Genomic DNA, 18,539 nt, shown 5'->3' with positions numbered 1-18,539 from the left:
TGGATTTTTCTATAACTTGAAGCCTTTAAACCATGTTTTGAGTACTTCAGTAATTCAGCCAGAGGTTAGGTGTTTATTTCAGGAGTAAATGGGTGAGGTTCTATGGCCTGCAATGTGTAGGAGGTCAGATTTAGATTATCATGATGGTCCCTTCTTATCTTAAAGTCTATAAGTCTTGGGCCGTCCAGCTATCTATCCAACTCCAGATAGCATCAGGGGCCAAGAGGGCTTTTTTCATTTGCTCTGAAGTGGGGATTGCAGCCATTTGTCCTGGACATGGATCTTGCCATAGTCATCCATGCCTCTATTTCCAACTGAATTACTGTAAAGCACCCTACATTGGGGTACCCTTTGAAGATCACTTAGCTTAAGCTACTACAAAATGTGGAACCTGCCCTTTTAAAGGAGCTTCCCACATGTTGAATATTACATCATCAATGCTCCAAAACTGTGCTGGCTTTCTAGTTCATTTCTCAGTGTTATTCAGGTTATTTATTTCTAACCTATAAAGTCCTCCTGTGGTCTGGGGCCTGTGTGTTGGAGAGACTGCATCTAACCGTGGCAGATGAGATCAGCTGGATTGTCTGAGCAGACAAGTCCTTTGGCCCTCAGGGACCAGCTGGATGCTTTTGTTGGCAAGATGTTGGTTCTAGAATTAGTTCCCCCCCGGGTCTGACTGAGCTTGAATCTGTTGACGTTAGGGTATGTTGTAAAGCACACGGGGGCGCGGGGCAATCTACTGCCCACGAGAGCCCACAGCCTTCTTCAACACTGTATACTAACAGCTGATTCATTAGCGTTTTGTCATCATGTTTACATCATTTTAGTTTACACAAGTGTATAAATAGACAATACTGTACATAGAAACAGCCTATCTAAATACAGTACATCCGAAACAAGCTGAACTTAAAATATAAATCAATGCAGGTGACTTTAAATCTTATTAAAATATGTAGAATCTGTTTGGCTCACACAAGTGTGTGCTTAGGTTTGTGTGGCCCTCCTGTGCAAAAACTTTGGGTACCACTGCGGTAAAGGCTCGCTACTTTCCCAGACTTTTAATGCGGTCAGAGTAGGAGTGTGAGAGTGTTGAACACCTGAGATGTTTTGGGTTGGAGAATTTTTAGTTGACATGACAGTTTGGATATAGTTGCTAAATGAGTTTTGTTTAATTGTGAATTGTACATGCATCTAAAGCACTTTTGATATGAGCATTATACAAATGGAACATATTTCTGAAATATTTTACTGTAGTTTGACTTGGCAGTCTATTATCTGTTTTCTTACAAGAACATTTTTCATATCTTTCTACCCTCAGTATGGATGGAGCAGATCTGTGTTTTGAAATTGTAAAGAGAGCAGATGCTGGTTTTGTGTACAGTGAAGCCGTAGCCAGGTATGTACTCTGATTTCTAATTAATCCCTTGGGGTAAAGAGGAGGGGGTAGAATAAGTAATTTCAGTTACACTAATTTGTGGTTAAAAATATAAATGCTATAAATAAATTGGTTTGCACAGATTCTTATAGCTCAGGGGTTCTCAAACTGGTGCTCATGACCCCCTAGGTGGTCGCTAAAGGTTATGATGTGGGGGTCACGAGCTGTCAGCCTCTTCCCTCAAACCCTACTTTGCCTCCAACGTTTATAATAGTGTTAAATATAAAAATTGTGTTTTTAATTTGTAAGAGGTGGGGATGCAATCAGAGTCTTGCTGTGTGAAAGGGGTCACCAGTACAAAAGTTTGAGAACTACTGTTATAGGGAGATCTATAGTAGAGCGTTTAAAAGGAAACTATGTAAAAAGGTGGTCCCTCATACATGAGCTGTGCTTCTCAGTGGTTGATGTGATTGTTGGATGACGTGCTATTTCAAAGTCATTATTTAAGTTTTTGTCTTTGCCTTTTTATGAGTGCCACACTGGGTGGGATTTGATGGCTAATGGGCCTGGTGGGACTAAATATTTCATTTTACTGCTGGCATGCTCAGCAGCTTTTAGTAGTGTCAAGCTTATCCCTGTACCTGTGTTTCTAACCCATTTAATTTTTTAACTTTTGCTGTTGCATGGTAGGCTAAAATGAAAGTGAATTCAAAGCTGTTAATGGACAAAGAAATCCCATATTGCTAATATTCAATTGAACATTTTTAAAATTTACCTACTTCCACAGACTCCTCTTGGGTACCTGTAGAACTCTCATCTGCCAGATGCCCCGTTTTGGCCAAGTATTTTAAAAAACAGTCCTGAACAACCTGAGCTGCCAGAGGTTTCACTTTAAACTCTGGTTTCCTGCCACTGTTCAGGAGATGAGGCACACCTCTGACTGCTTCTTCACTCCTTGCCTCAGCCTAATGCTTTTTTGGCTTCTCCACTGAATTAAACTGCATTAACTTGCAGCACCGGGATTCCTCTCTTGCAAACCATAACAGTTCCATGCATGGAGAAGCGATGGAGTAGGGCTTAGGAGGAAGTGGAGGTAAGAATGAAGCGGTATGGAGCTGTGAGGGAGCAAGTCACAGGCAAGGGCTATGTGCAGCAGCAAAGAGTAGAGAGGATCACCTGGAGATGGCTAAAGAGCATTGAGTGTCTTTCCCTGCTGTAGCACTGAACACTTTAGTGCCTTTTCCACTTGGTAGATCTGCTATGGTTCTCAGCATGAAGAAGCCACAGTAGGTCTGTCAGGTAAAGAAAAGTGCTCCTGTCCCCTGCCTACTTATTTACTAATGTGTTCATCCTGGCACGCTCTGCTCCCTGTAGCCCATGCTGAGCTTAGTCGGCTTCAATGATCATTGACTCCTGCTCCTTTCTTCTGTGCTAGGAAGCCCATAGCAGAGAAACGTTCTCCATCTGCGTCCTTGGTATCTGAAAAAAAGTATGTCAGATACTGTCATGTCTTTGTTTAGACTTCACACTTTTTTCCCCAAAATCCTACAATGCTGGTATGTTTTATAGGACTAACTAATGCAGAAAATTAGAAATATGTAATTGCTGAAACTAAGCCATACAGACCCAAAAACATTAGACTAGTAGGAAAAAACTACAACTGAATATACTATGAAAATTATCTAGAATACTGATGTTTATCCTCATTTAAATTTATGCAAGTTTGGCAATGATCTCTGTGAGGTTTAACAGTACTTTAAGGGATTTAAACTGTGCTTTGTGTAAAAACATAGTAGTCTTAACTATGGAGCTGCTGGGATGGTCTCAGCAACTACTTAACAGCACAATAACATTATGCAACAGTTTAGAACAAGAAATAAATTTTAAAATATGTTGTATTCAGTTGAAACAATAGCAATAGGAAGACAAGGAAGCAGTTATTCAGACTATAATCTAGCCAGGCTATTGGGCCTAAATTCCTTTCTTAGGCCTGGTCTACACTAGAAAATTAGGTTGGCATAACTACGTCGCTCAGGGAATGAAAAATCTACACCCCCGAGTTGTGTAATTAAGCCAACCCAAGTCCCCATGTGCACAGCTGTAGGTCAGTAGAAGAATCCACCTCCTCTCGAGGAGGTGGATTAGCTGCACAGATGGGAGAACCCCTCCCGTGTTACAGTGGCACAGCTGTGCCCCTGTAGTGTTTTAATTGTAGACAAGCCCTTAGAATCTTTAAGGACCATAGTGGGTAAGGACACTGATTTTACTTTTTGTTCCAAAATCAACAGCACTTAACACTCTGCTTGGCATTAGTTCAGTGTGGGGCAAGAGTGCCACCTAATGAATCAAACTTGTAGGGAAAGGGCTTGTTTTAAGCATAGGTAACATAGGCAAGTTAGCCTGAGGCACCAAGTAGGCAAAATGACAAGCAACATAGGTTGCTTCCGTTTGCAACTTTCTGTGAAAAGAGCTTCAGGCAGATTTACACTGACTAGTATTAGTCAGTTTTTATCTATATCAAGTTCTTTATACTGAAAGTTAACTGCAAAGGCAAAGCAATAATTCTAGTCAGTTTCTTTTTGCAGTCAGCTCTGCCAGTAAGGCCTTTGAATCATGCAGAAATTGATATTTCGCTTTGAGGTAAAGGCTATAAAGGTTTAAGTCCTGGAAGGGGCTACAGAAAGAAACTGATTAGAATCATAGAATGCTCTGCAGTGGAGTTTAAACTTTATGTAGAATGAGAGAAGAAGCCAGCAGAGGGGCTCCAAGGAAGCTGACATGATCAGAGTGTTGGAAAAGAAAAATAACTTCTAAAATTGAATGTATTTGAGCTGTAAAATAAGAGACAAGGAGGCTGGAAAGGAGAAGGTTATAGTTTTCTAAGTGAGAAATGATAGCATGCAAGAGTTTTAGCAGTGAGACTGATAAAGTAGCAATTTGGGAGATATAGGAGGAGAAACTTCTGCACTTGTGTTTGGCACAAGTCTAGGTATGAGAAACAAAGGAGGTGAGTAGAGTTGAAAATGACCAGAGCTTGACCAGGAAGGTGAAGAAGTTGTAAAAAAGAGAAAGTGAAAATAGAAACAGGAGATGTTTCAAAAGAGGACAAGATGCTCAGTTTGACCTTTTAACTTGAGAAAATGGTGTGATGTCCAAAAAAATATAAGTGAGAAAGGAAGTGATATTGGACCAGAGGGGCCAAGTTCAGGAGGGGAGATGAACAGCTGAGTTGTCAGCAAAAGGTGGTAACTGAAACCATGGGCATAGATTTTTGTAAAAATCCTTTTGAGTGATAGGGTAAGTCAGTTGGAGTTGGGAGTGGAACTCATGAATTCTGGGCTTCTAGTTCTGGGCTCATTTTTCTAGACCTTGTAGCTTCATAAAATCTTTGTTCAGTCTGTTGGATTCTTAAATGTACACACAGTATTACACAAATAAAAAAACCCATACTTCATAGTTCACTGAATAGCCAAAGCCTCCGTAGATTGAGCAGGAAACCTAACAGCAGAGTCTGTAGACACCAAACTGTAGACACCAAAGAGATTCTATTATGTGTACTGAAGTGTGTGTGAAATTCTCCCTGATCTCTGTTGATTGGAATTTATATATAGTTCTGTCTAATCATAGAATCATAGGACTGAAAGGGACTTGAGAGGTCATCTAGTCCAGTCCCCTGCACTCATGGCAGGACTAAGTACTATCTAGATCATCTCTGACAGCTGTTTGTCTAACCTGCTCTTAAAAAACTCTAATGATGGAGATTCCTCAACCTCTCTAGGCAACTTATTCCAGTGCTTAACCATCCTGACAGTTAGTAAGATTTTCCTAATGTCCATCTGAAACCTCCCTTGCTGCAATTTAAGCCCATTGCTTCTTGTCCTATAAGAGGTTAAGAACAACAATTTTTCTCCCTCCTCCTTGTAACAACCTTTTATGTACTTGTGTAATCTGACACTTCTCAGTGAATTATTTGCTGTTGCTGCTTTAGAAGACTGTCCTTTGGAGAACTGATGTGAACATAAGGTCTGCCAAAAGGTGGCTCTAAATCCCCACCATGTTGATTGACAAGTATTGGAGAGACTTCTTGTTTCCCTAAAATATATTGTGGTCTCATTTCATTAATATGCCCTTTAAATGTGCACGATATATTGGATTCTGTGAGTGGTCAAAGTGCTAAACATGGGATAATCACAGAATGTGTGGAACCAAGATCAGAACTTGTAAATGAATCCTGTGGTCATCCATTGGATCTCTATAAATAAAAAGTATTGTTTACTTCTTAACATAGACTTCTTGAGGCTGTGACTGTCCCTTCCTCTATTTTGTAGGAATGCTGTCAACTAAGTCATTTTAATATAACCTCATCTCTATCATAATACTTGTTATCAAATTTTATGTAAAATTGATTCTGACAGTAGTGCATATTCTGTGTTGTGATGGTCATGCAGTCAAGTAATAGCTTATGTAGCTTATTTTACAGTTTTAACTATCCAACCCTAAATTTTAAATTGACTCAGTTTCAGAGACTAACGTTCAAAATATTTGTCCTTACTTGCGTGCTTGCCTAACTTTGTCACTGAGTATAAACTCCAGTGAAATAAGTATGTGATAAATCTGTCCTGCTTGAGACAAATACCATGTGCAATTTGCAAAGAAGTGTGAGAAACTTTTAAATAAAAACAGATCACTGCTAAGTGGGTGTAGATTTTAGAATTTATTACCTCTGTATACGTGGCATCTCTGCTCGTGTGAAATGCATGGAAGCTGATAATTTGTCACTTTGTCTACAAGAAGATCCTATTACCATATTGCTCTCTCAAATACTGTGGAAGATCCAGAAGTTTCTACACTTGTTGAGCGCTTTTCATGCAGTCACTTAACTCAATTTCTAATTTAGAAATACAAGTTTAAGATAAATTGCAGATAGGGTTGCCAACTTTCTAATCACATAGAACCGAACACCCTAGCCCCGCTCCTCACTCACTACATTCCCCCTCCCTCGGTGGCTCGCTCTCCTCCACCCTCACTCGTTTCACTGGGCTGGGGCAGGGTGTTGGGGTGTTGGAGGGGGTTAGGGCTCCAGCTGGGACTGCAGGTCTGGGGTGGGGGTGGGGATGATGGATTTGGGGTACAGTAGGGTGCTTCAGGCTGGGAAGGGGCAAGGGATTTGAAATATGGGAGGGGGCTGTGGGTTGAGGCAGGGGGTTGGGGTGTAGGAAGGGGGATGGGCTCTGGACTGTGGGTGCGGGCTCTGGGGTGGGACTGGGGGTGAAGGCTTTGGGGTGCAGGAGCGGGCTCTGGGTTTGGGGGGGCTCAAGGCTGGGGCAGGAGGTTGGGGCGTGGGCTTACCTTGGGTGGCTCCCAGTCAGTGGTGCAGTGGGGCTAAGGCAGACTCCCTCCCTATCCTGGCTCTGTGCTGCACCACGGAAGTGGCCAGCAGATCTGGCTCCTGCGGGGGAGGAGGGGAAGAGTCTCCGGGCGCTGATCTCGCCCGCAGGCACTGCCCTTCTCCTCCCTCCCCTCCCCCCCCCCCAGCTCCCATTGGCCATGGTTCCCAGCCAATGGGAGTGTGGAGTTGGTGCTCAGGGTGGGGACCTGCTGGGACCAGCTCCCATGGGAGCTGACGGATAGCTCAGTGGTTTGAGCATTGGCCTGCTAAACCCAGGGTTGTGAGTTCAGTCCTTGAGGGGGCCACTTAGGGATCTAGGGCAAAAATCTGTCTGGGGATTAGTCCTGCTTTGAGCAGGGGGCGGACTAGATGACCTCCTGAGGTCCCGTCCAACCCTGAGATTCTATGATTCACCTGGCTATGCCTCCATGTAGAAGCCAGAGAGGGGACGTGCCGCTGCTTCCCAGAGCTGCTTGAGTTAAGCGCCGCCCTGAGCCTGCACCCTTGAGCCAACCTGCTGCCCCAGCCTTGATCTCCCCCCCCACCCCCGAACCCCTCAGTCCCAGCGCGGAGCACCCTCCTGCACCACAAAACTCTCATCCCCAGACCCTGCACCCCCGTCCAGAGCCCAACACACACACACCCTGTGGCCCAGCCCTGATCCCCCTCCCTTCCTCTGAACCCCTCGGTCCCAGCCTGGAACACCCTTCTACCCCCAAACTCCTCACCCTCAGCCCCAGCCTGAGCCCTCACCACCACCTGCACTCCAGTCCCAATTTTGTGAGCATTCATGGCCCACCTTACAATTTCCATACCCAGATGTGGCCCTCAGGACAAAAAGTTTGCCCACCCCTGGGTTAGGTAGTGGTGTGAAGCCTCTGTTTTGACTTTATCTGAGATGTTCTAAGTTGGAAAAAGAAGCACAATATACTTTCATTGTTTCATTATGCACAACTTCCCTTGTATGCTCTATGTTGTCTCTAGTAATAGAGTTTAGTTAATGTATTGTGTGAACTTGAATTTTTACCTCAGAAATGCTGCCAAGTAGTTTATCAATTTGACTTCTACTATTGACGATTCTAATAGAAAATCACACTAGCATGCTGTGTCCATTGTGGTTGGATTAATTTTAAGGGGCATTCTGCAGAATAATGTTGCAAAGCAATTGAGTGAAGGGAGAGGTAGAGTGAAAATCTAGGACCATAAAATTTAGAGCAGGGTCCGGTAACCTATGGCACGCGTGCCAAACATAGCATGCGAGCCGATTTTGAGCGCCACGCAGCTGCCTGCCGCGGTCCCAGCCTAACTCAGCCCCCGCGCTCACCGCGCTCCCCTGCGGGAGCAGGAGGCAGAAGCTTGGTTCTGCGGCAGCCAACCTTCCCCCTTAAATTAGAGTGAATAAATGAAGACTCGGCACACCACTTCTGAAAGGTTGCCAGCCCCTGATCTAGAGTCAGGTATACATGCTTTTGGGATGGAAAGATGGGGATGAGTTAGAAAAAACTGTCTGAAGCAAAATGATCACTTAGTTAAAACTACCTAAAAATACTAATAATTCACTATACAATTCAGTATAATTTTCATTGCTTATATAGCATTATATAGTATTGTTCATTGATAGATCTGAAAGCACATTATAAAAGTGAATAAATATCAAAATATTTATTTCACAAATGGAGAAACCAAAGTGTTGAGAGTTTCAGGCCAAAATTTAAAGAAGGATTCCTTCATTTTTGGGTTCCCAAACTGAGATATGCTGACAACCTACAGCCCCTAATGACATCAGTTGAATTTGTGAGTGCTTAGCACCTTGTGGATATCAAAGTGGAGATTCAAAAATTAACTTAATGTATTTGAAAATTTGAGACATTATTATTTGCCCTCAGTCATTCCAGTGAGCCAGTGGGAGAGCTCAGCATGAATCCAGGTCTCCTGGCGCCCAGATCAGTGCACATTTTTCAAAGAGATCTGTAGAATTGAGGAAGGGACATTCTGTAGAATTTAATAAAAGTTTTTGCAGAATTCCTATGCCCCTATTATTAGCATTCATTACTGTTCCATAGGGATTTTTTTTAAAAATGACATTGAATCAGGATTACAAGTCTAAAATACAATCCCACAGCCTGAAATGAATCCTGCTTGAGGTTATAATTTAGTGTATACTAAATGTAAAATAAGCAAATATAATGCCTATTAAATGTATTCATGGATTTGGCAAATTCGTGTGTATATGTATTGTCTTCATCAAATGTAATTGTTCACAATGTAATTGTTGTAACTGGCTGAATGATCCTTTACTTAACTAGTTGATTTTCAGTTTTCCTCTGTTAATCTTTTACATAATATTTTGATCTTTTCTTTGTGTATTTGTGATTTGCATGTATTGATATGCAGTGTGTTCATTCCTATAACAGTGATTCTGTTTCTTTATTAAATTAGTAGAAATAATTGAATATTAGGAAAAAATAAAGTGAACTTTAATAGTAATAATATTGTACACTTTTTTGTTAGCATAAGCTTATTTTATTATAAATTACATTTTTAACTGTGTGAGTGGGTTTAAAAAAAAAACTTATTAATGGTCAAAATACCCTTCAGATTTTGAAATCATTAGAAACTTTAGTGTTCACGATTTATTTTTATTATTCATTCTTATGAATACATAATTCCCACTCTAACACTTGGCATATTTATAATTGTGGACTTTAAAGGTAAGTTTTGTAATGATAGTTTTGTAGGTGGGAGGCTTAAAACTGAGTGCACCGTATTTATATAGTATTTTTTCACAAGTTTGTTATATAGTCTTAGACATATTTTGTTTTTACAGTCATTACATGAGACAGATACTGGAAGCTCTACGTTACTGTCATGATAATAACATAATTCACAGGGATGTGAAGGTAAGTCTTTTCTCATTTCCACAATAAACATCCTGCCTACTTTGAAAGCTCTCTGTAATTTAGGGTAAAATGGGAGTTTGTATGCAGGAGAAACATAATTGGTGCTAGCAACGTTGATACTTTTAAGGAAAATCTCTTGATTTTGTCAGCATAAAAATATTTAATAATTATTTATTCACATGTTAAATATGTATGTAACTGTAATTTAATTTGAAAGTTATTATATGACTTCTGAGTGCTGAATATTCATATAATTTCCGCTTGTGAATTTTCTTTTAAAGAAAATTTGAGATTTACTAAATTGTATAAATTAAACTGAAATTGGTAGAAGATTTAATTACTTCATCATTTTGACAGCTTAGTGACCATGTTCAGCAAAAACTAAATCTCTAGAGATGTTTGTGCTTAAATGAAATGTCTGTTATATTACCTTTTTTTTAAAGTAGTCAACTAATTTAAAATACTCTTCTAAACTTTTCCCCAATTATCAATAGATCCTTTACATGTGCACACCATATTTGGAAAAGTAGAATTTTTCATTTTAAAAACAGTTTATGTACATAATCAAAATTCCATGTTTTCCATGTTCATTAAACTAATCTTCTGGAGTGAGTTTTGGTCAGTTCCTATTGCCTAGCCAAACAGGTCCCTGGTTCTGATCAAGGACTCTGGTCATTAATGGTAAATAATAGCTTATTGCTTGCTATTCACATAAAAGGTTGTGTTAGTGAGAAAGACTGAAAGACTTTTTTTACGATTTCCTTTTTAAGATATTTCCACCAGTCTTCCCTAATAGGTTGTGTCCATCCATACTGAGACATGGGGCGGTTTAAGCACTTTGATGTGAACATAGAACTGTAAGTCATCACATTCTGCTTCCTGACAGAAACTTCTTTCCAAACTTATGTAGATAAAACACATCAATTCAGGAACTGGACACTTTTTTACCCTTTGTGTAACATACAAACTGTTAAGGCAAGCAACTTTGAGAGTCATCACAAAAAAAAATAGCTGCATCTTTGTAGAACTACATAGCTCTTCAGATATTGAGCATGGTTTGGTTTGGTGTGGTGGTGGTAAGTCATAAAAAAAAAAAATCTCAGGTAAGAAATGTTTGACTGACTTCATCAACACCCCCGTTCTGTACTGGTGAGGAGATCTGAGGAGTGAAGGAAGAAGGGAGGATAAGGAGAGGAAATAATGAGCAAAATGTGAAGGAATATCACCCAAACCTGTTTGTTTCTTATTGAAGGAGCCCCATGTGGAACACCTGTTTTTTTTCCTGAAGGATTCATCTGCAAAGGTTTAGAACATAGTTTGTTATAATACTTAGTCCTGCCATGAGTGCAGGGGACTGGATTCTATTAATTCTATGATTCTATGCAGACGTCTTCACACTGATCCTCCTTCTGCCAAAGAAACTGCAATAAAATGGATAGAATGAACTTGGATGCGCTTTAGGGAGGAGTTTCTCTGTTGCTTTTTAGGTTTCACTGGTAACAGTAAATTCATCTCTCCAGTGAGGATGGCTTTAATGCTTTGCACCAGGTTATCTTATTTTGGCAGTGAGGATTTTTGTAGTTTTACACAAATACACTAGGAGTGACACTGAAAGAAAGAAAAAAAAATTTTTTTAAAGCTATTCTCCTTAAAGCTAAATTGTGCCCTATTTTATTTCTGGTGTGTGGGATTTGGGCAAAAAGAAAGGAGTATAGTCACTTTGGATGTGTAAACCAGAGCATTTACTTTTTTAATGGAAACAAGTCTACATGGGGACTTAGGTCGGCTTAGCTATGCCACCCAGGGGTGTAGATTTTTCATACCCCTGAGCAATGTAGTTATACCAACCTAATTTTCTAGTGTAGACCAGCCCTTAGTTAATATTGGAATACTGTCTTCAACCATAAGGGGCTATAAATAGGAAGGTAGGAGCAATGCAGAGAACAATTGTGAAGCTATGATTGTTTGTGGTTTTTTTTTAATTGCAGCAGTCATGGAATCCCATGACACTGTTAGAAACAAATGAACAGCCTCCTGTTCAGAATATTGATTAGTAGAGCTGGCTGAACATTTTATGATGAAATATTTTAAACCTGACAGTTTACAATTCCAATAGAGTTCTTTCTTCATTGGACCAGGCCCCCTGCATGCTCTAATTTTCTAGATGAACACTTCATGCTAGCAGACTGGTATCTGATGTGATCACTGACTCCCATTTCTTGCAAGTCTAAGGCCTGGTCTACATTTAAAATTTAGGTCAACATAACTACATTACATAGGGGTGTAAAGAATGCAAACCCCTGGCTGAGATAGCTGTACTGACCCAACTCCGGGTGTAGACACTGATAGATGGACGGAAGAATGCTTCAGTCAGTTGGGGGGGGTTTGCTCCTGCAGCGTTGGAAAAACCCCTTCCAGTGCTGTAAACTGAATCTACACTACTGCAGGATTATGCAAGTATAGTTCAGCACCACAGCTGTGTCACTATAATTTGTTCAGTGGCCTAGGTTGGAAGACTGGAATTGTGAGAGAAACCTGTTAACTGGATGTTTTACTAAAATGCTGAACACTGAAATAGCTGCTAACTAAATAGTAGCTGTTTGGTTTCAGAGTTTAAAAAAAAACTAATTGAAATGAATGGGGCAGTTCAAACCTCTCATAGCTACTGTTTATATGATATACAGACTCAGAAAAACAACACTGGATCCGTTTTCACTGACTCCATTCATGTTTTTAGTTATCTAGAAACAGCAAAGGAAAGGGCAGAGATGCAACCTCTAGCCACAGAATTGTGAAATTCCTGGGACTCTGGCTATATCCTTTTAAAGCCAGAATAAGTCATTCATATAAATGGGTGGCGGTGGTGTTTAAAGTCAGTAAAGAAAAGAAAGAATAGCCATTGTGTATAACATTAACCTCACATTTAAGTGTCCCGAGTATAGTAATCTGCTCTGTTTGTTTCCATGGCAGAACTGTTAGTTTTTAGTATTCAGGAGGAAAATCTTGACATAAAAAATTATGATGTACTGGGGGCCAGATTCAGTAAAATAACCATTTTCCATGTCATCTAGTTTAAAAAATATCAAAATCAAGCAGTGTTTTTATTTAATCTGGTCCTGTGTGTTACAATATATCAATCAGATTGCATGGTTAGTTGAACATTTCTAGTGTTCCAATCTGCCAGTGAATGTAATTTACATTTTACCCCAAAAAAAGTTCTTCAAGAAGCTGTTTTGGAAATATAGTAATTACATGTTCAGGGGTAGAATCCTGTCATAGATTTAAAACATATAAGAAAATAAAAATAAATGAACCACTCTCTTCAATGCAGAGTAGTTAAAAGTGCGGTGTTCCTAGGATTGTTACTAACATGTACAGTGTGTTACCTATTCTCCATCTTCTACATTTATAAAATAAAGTTAAGTGACAAGATTTGTCATCAACACACAATTATCTAATTAGTAAAATCTATGGAAGAGAGTAAGCAACTGCAGAATGATCAAATAAACTGAGTGACTGGGAACACTGTTTCTGATAAAGTTCACCATAGGCAGGTATAATTAACTGCAATAAATAATTTAAACTGATTTTGCATACTGAGTTCTTAGTTAACTGCAATACCTCAGGATAGAGCTCTAGGTATCACTATACAGATAATGTTTTAAAAGGAAGCTAGCAGTCTAAATGACCAATGTCCATTTTACCTGAATAGATTGTGTAAATGTTGTCTATAAAGTGGAATGAGGCGCATGTGATTTTTGGTAAATAAAGTATTAAATAATGTAGGATTACCAGTGCTCTATCCACTTTTCACTTTTTAAAGTTTGCAGTTATTGCATTACAACTCACTCAGTAAAATATGGTGTACACTTGAAAGTTATACTGGTATAACTGTTGGGTAGGGTATGATTTAAAAAAAACAAAACTCATATAGGCATACTGGTACAAGCCCTAGAGTGGATGCAGTTATACCAGTATAGTTATTCCCTATTCCTGTCTGAAAATACCTGTGCTGGTATAAAGTTTATACCATAGGCATAGTTTGACTGCTGTATTTCAGGGGGCAGGCAGCATGCACGCTCACTGAAGCCAGTTCCCCTTGCTCACTGGTTCTCTTCCCCTGCCTGGAATGGTACCTGCGGGAGGGCACGGGACAACTTAATAGGAGAGCCCAAACTGCTGGTGTCTGCTGTGGCAACCTGAGTGCAGGAGTTGCAGCCACTCCGGCACCGGCTGTTTCAGTGGTGCTGCCTTACTGGTGCCTTCGGGTGCTGCTGTGGCCATCTTCCTGCTGGGGCTGCTGCTGCTGCCAAGGAGAGACTGCATGCCGAGCTCCTGCTCCTCTCCCTTCTTCTCTCCACTGTCCCTGCCCTAGCCACCTTCTCCCTGCCCCATCCCCTTCTCTTCCCCCAGCCCTATCCGATCTCCCTTCTTCACTGCCTCTTCCTCCACCCAACCCACTTCCCCCTGCTCCCCTTGCCCTGTCTCTCCCCCTGCATACACACACACACAGGCACTCACCATTGTACAGAAAACAAGATAGTGGCCATGAAGGATGCCCATAGAAGGCAAAGACAATGGGTACTAGGACTTGGCGGGAGGCGGTGTCTAGCTACAGAGGCAGCGACCCAGAGTGGCCACCCTCGGCAGGAGAAGCAGCAGCTCTGTCCTGCCCTCTCTGCTCCCCACCCGGCCCTGTCTGTTGGGGAGAGAGGCCGAGTGAGCCGGAAACATGCCAACAGGAGGCACAGCATGGAAGGGCAGAGCCCCCAGTGGGGCGAGCAGAGCAGCTTAGTGCTCACGGAAATCGGGGGGTGAGGAAGGGCAGTCACATGCCCCACATGCACCCCTCGTGCCTCACTTCTCTTTGGGGGGGGACAATGCTTCCTTGCCCCACCAAACTACTCCCATGCTTTATACTGTTATCACTGTATCCACACTGAGTGGTACCACTTTAAGTATATTGGTATAGTTAAAGCAATACAGCTTTCTAGTGTAGACAGGGCCTAACAGTTGCAAAGCCCCTCATGCATCCCAGGTGAGATTCTGAGTTGTGCCTCTAATAGATACAGCAGAGAACTTGTGGCCCAGAGGGAGTATGGCGCTAAAGTCACTTCAAGACACTTTTGTGCCCTCCTGATTCTGGCATTCTTCTGGGGGCTGAAGTGCTCCTACCATAACTTAGTTCCTGGGCCTGTCTACATTATGGCAGCTTGTTTCCAGCTTCCTATAAGCAACAGTGCTACCCAGAATCTCTGCACTGCTATGTGCAACACCCCAACCTCAATGCATCCCTCCTGCCTCCAGGCACATTCCTTATTCCAGGAGGTAAGAGTGGGTCCTCAGAGGATAGACTGTGGCTCTCTTCCTCATTTCATGCAGTAAGGGGATATCACCAAATGCAGATGACATCAAGAGAGTATATGCTGGGGTATCACCTTGAGCATGAACCAGTCACTGGAAGCTGCAGGCATTTAAGGTATAAACAAGCTGTTAAAACCTTCATCAATTGTATTAATCATAGAATGTCAGGGTTGGAAGGAATCTCAGGAGGTCATCTAGTCCAACCGCCTGCTCAAAGCAGGACTAATCCCCAGACAGATTTTTGCCCCAGATCCCTAAATGGCCTCCTCAAGGATTGAACTCACAACCCTGGGTTTAGCAGGCCAATGCTCAAACCACTGAACTATCCTTCCCCCCCATACTGATATGCATAAAGCACTCAGCTGCTATCATATGCCTGCGTACTGTACAAGTTTTTGTTCCCCATAAATATTGCCTTTTTTGATGAGTTTCCCAGGAAGGATAATGGGAGGAAATCCATCCACTGACAGCATCTGAGACTGCCAGATGTTTCACAATGAAGTCTACAAAGCAATTGAGCATAGGTCCCAGATGCTAGGCACTAAGGCTTACCACAAGATTTAGCAATAGGGTTGGGCGCAAGCCCCAAAATGATTTCACTATGTTCTCCATAATTGAAATAAGTCTGGAATCTTCCTCTAAAAGCAGGAAGTACCAAGGTGACTTGTTTACAATTCATAACTGTCAGAGATATAGCTATATTTTTTAAAATATAACTATTCCTTCATCTGCCTCCACAGTCTTGTGTTTCTCATTAACAGCTGGGATTTACAATGTTGAAAATAGTACTTATATTACTAAGGGCAGGTCTACACTGTGGGGTTAAGTTGACCTTAGTTATGCAACTGCAGTTACATGAATAATGTAGCTGGAGTCGACATAGCTTAGGTTGACTTACTGTGGTGTCTACACCGTGCTGGGTCGACAGGAGAAACTCTCCCATTGACATACCTTATGCTTCTTATCCGGTGGAGTTTTAAATATTTCTGCAGTAAAACATGCAAGTTTACTGTTTATTTGTTTAACCTATGTATTTTTCTCAAACTAAGATATAAACATATAACATTTTGTGTTGCTGCATATTCTGTAAACTCATGTAATGAAAATACTTTTTAATAGTTCAAATATAAGAATGGATTAAGGTCATAGCAAGAACCTTAAAAGTAAATTTCCAGATTTTTGTTCACTTGTTTTGCAATTAATGCTCAGATTTAATGTGGTACATAGAGTGTGGGGGCGGGGCTGGTGCGAATAGGGGCGTGCACATGTGTTGAATAAAATAATAGGGTACAGTTAGATTATCTGAGTGTCTTGGGTGACACCCAAACCATCAAACGATTGATGTTTTGTCAGATGAATTTGACCTTTATACAAAGTTTTGATTTTGGTAATGAAAATAAATTTAATGTAACCTAGAGTTGAGAAGGTTTGTGTTTGTTTAAGCTGTGCAAAAATACAAAGAGTGGCCAGTAAAACAGATAAATCTGCTAAAGTATAATTCACAATGTGTAGGCTCCTGCCTTCTTCAGATAGCAAAAAATTCATCTCAGTAGCTCTGAAACTGATGGAACAGAAAATGTTTTTTCAAAAAAGTACAACTACATATTATACTGTTACATGGCACCTCCAAAAATCCGTATTTGAGGCAGTGGGTTGGAAGTATTGTTTTTTGTGTTAAACTTGTCAGGACAGTATTTTAAGACGAGAGAACCAGACTTTTTTTATGTTGAACAAGTCCTGATGCTTTTTTGGTGTCTAAATCGAGTATAGAGGTCACTGTAAATATATACACAGTATACTTAAGAGAAATAAAAATCTCTCTTTAGTTTAAAAATAATTGTCTTTCGCAGATTTGGAGGCAGTTAGATGTTTCACTGATCACCAGAGCTGAAACAAGATGAACATATGAGGGGCTGTGCTCTAAACTCCATGGTTTTGATGCTTCTCAAAGACAGGATTTTGTTACGTTCTCACAGTGGACGCTGGCATAATGTATCTGAGATACTAATAATTTTGCTGTAGAGGATTTGATTTTACTCCTGTTTTTTTGACTGACGTAAAACAAAAGAACAAACAAATTTCTGAGCTTCAGAGGGAACAATTTTGAGAAAAGACACAAAGAAACAGTGTTTGTGGATTTTCAATGGTGTGGTGGTGTTTCTCTTGGAAATTTCTATAAAGAAAGACCGTTAGTCTCTACAGTGAGCATTATAAAGTAAATTACTAGGGGAAAGTATTTAATCCAGCAAATAATTGTTTTTTAAATGTTCTAATCATTTGTCAAAATTCTAATTTAAAATTACAGCCCTGAACTAAAAAGATGAATATAAAAATCAAAAGGAGAATATTTGATTTACTGCTACTTTACAGAATATTTGTTGTGTTCAGGGAAAATAGTGTGAAGTTTATAAGAAAACAGTTAGACTTCTGCATGTATGTGTATGTTGAAATAACAGGGCATCACTAACTTTGACAAGTAATCAGAGGGGTAGCCGTGTTAGTCTGGTTCTGTAAAAGCAGCAAAGAATCCTGTGGCACCTTATAGACTAACAGACGTTTTGTAGCATGAGCTTTTGTGGGTGAATACCCACTTCTTGCATCCGAAGAAGTGGGTATTCACCCACGAAAGCTCATACTACAAAACGTCTGTTAGTCTATAAGGTGCCACAGGATTCTTTGCTGCTTTGACAAGTAATGTTGATTCTGCTAAAATGTTAGTCCAAGCTAACTGATATTTCACCATGAATAATCCCATACACTCCTTCTGCATCTTCATTTTTATTTTGCCTATTCATTTTTATTTATAACATGTAGCATGATGATTTGTTTCCTTTTGGGTTCTTACTCTTGGTAAGAAGAGAGGAAAATTAAAGTATCTTTTAGTATTAGTTTTGTTTATAACTGAATGACCTGTCTGTATCAGTATTGCTGGTTTATTTGTTTCTGTGCAGAAGGTCTGGAGAAACCTTATCCTTTTCAGCACAAGTGAACTTGTGACCTGCTCAGAGTTGTTGTTCATTTTTGCTCTTTAATAAGGTCTTTCCTTCTAAATTCCTGAGAATCCTATCAGCAGGCTCTCACCTCCAATATTCTGACTTCAAAGGAACCTTTTTGTTTTATCTGGGGATGAGTGGTTCTGGTACCAGCTACTATGTGAGACTTTTATTCGCAAATATTATTAGATTTCCAGATCAAGAATGTAATCTGTCCACTAAATATGTGTGTGTGTGTGAGTACATATATATTAATTTACATGCAAACTGTGTTAAAAGAATGTTAAAGTTGCAAAGTCTAGCACTGAAAAGGTAGAAAATGCCAGAATTCAAGTTCCCCATACAACTGCAATTTTGCCCCCTTGTGCATTTGCTTGGTGATGCAGTATTTAATTACATGATTATGTAATATTTTTTTCCGTAGGCCTCCTGCCTCATTCAGTGCACAGGTTGGATAAAGCTCACTGAATAAAAGCTCACAGTATAAACCGTGTTTTGTATTGTTCCCACGGTTCAGT

General features: G+C 40.4%; 1 protein-coding gene across 10 annotated transcripts in view; it reads left to right on the top strand.

Annotated features, from left to right (window-relative positions):
- CASK (calcium/calmodulin dependent serine protein kinase) overlaps positions 1 to 18,539 on the top strand; it is a 407,811-nt gene that overhangs the window by 204,629 nt on the left and 184,643 nt on the right. For all 10 annotated transcript variants that reach the window (XM_039525884.1, XM_039525847.1, XM_039525842.1 and 7 more), the window contains 2 exons: positions 1,319 to 1,396; positions 9,592 to 9,664. In XM_039525884.1, the coding sequence (XP_039381818.1) occupies positions 1,319 to 1,396; positions 9,592 to 9,664 (151 nt within the window). The remainder of the gene's footprint in view (positions 1 to 1,318; positions 1,397 to 9,591; positions 9,665 to 18,539) is intronic.

Source organism: Mauremys reevesii, linkage group 1 (genome assembly GCF_016161935.1).
Source record: "Mauremys reevesii isolate NIE-2019 linkage group 1, ASM1616193v1, whole genome shotgun sequence".
NCBI classification, from domain to species: domain Eukaryota; kingdom Metazoa; phylum Chordata; order Testudines; family Geoemydidae; genus Mauremys; species Mauremys reevesii.
Note: the sequence above shows the minus strand (reverse complement) of the source record. Positions and strands in the feature narration are given on the sequence as shown.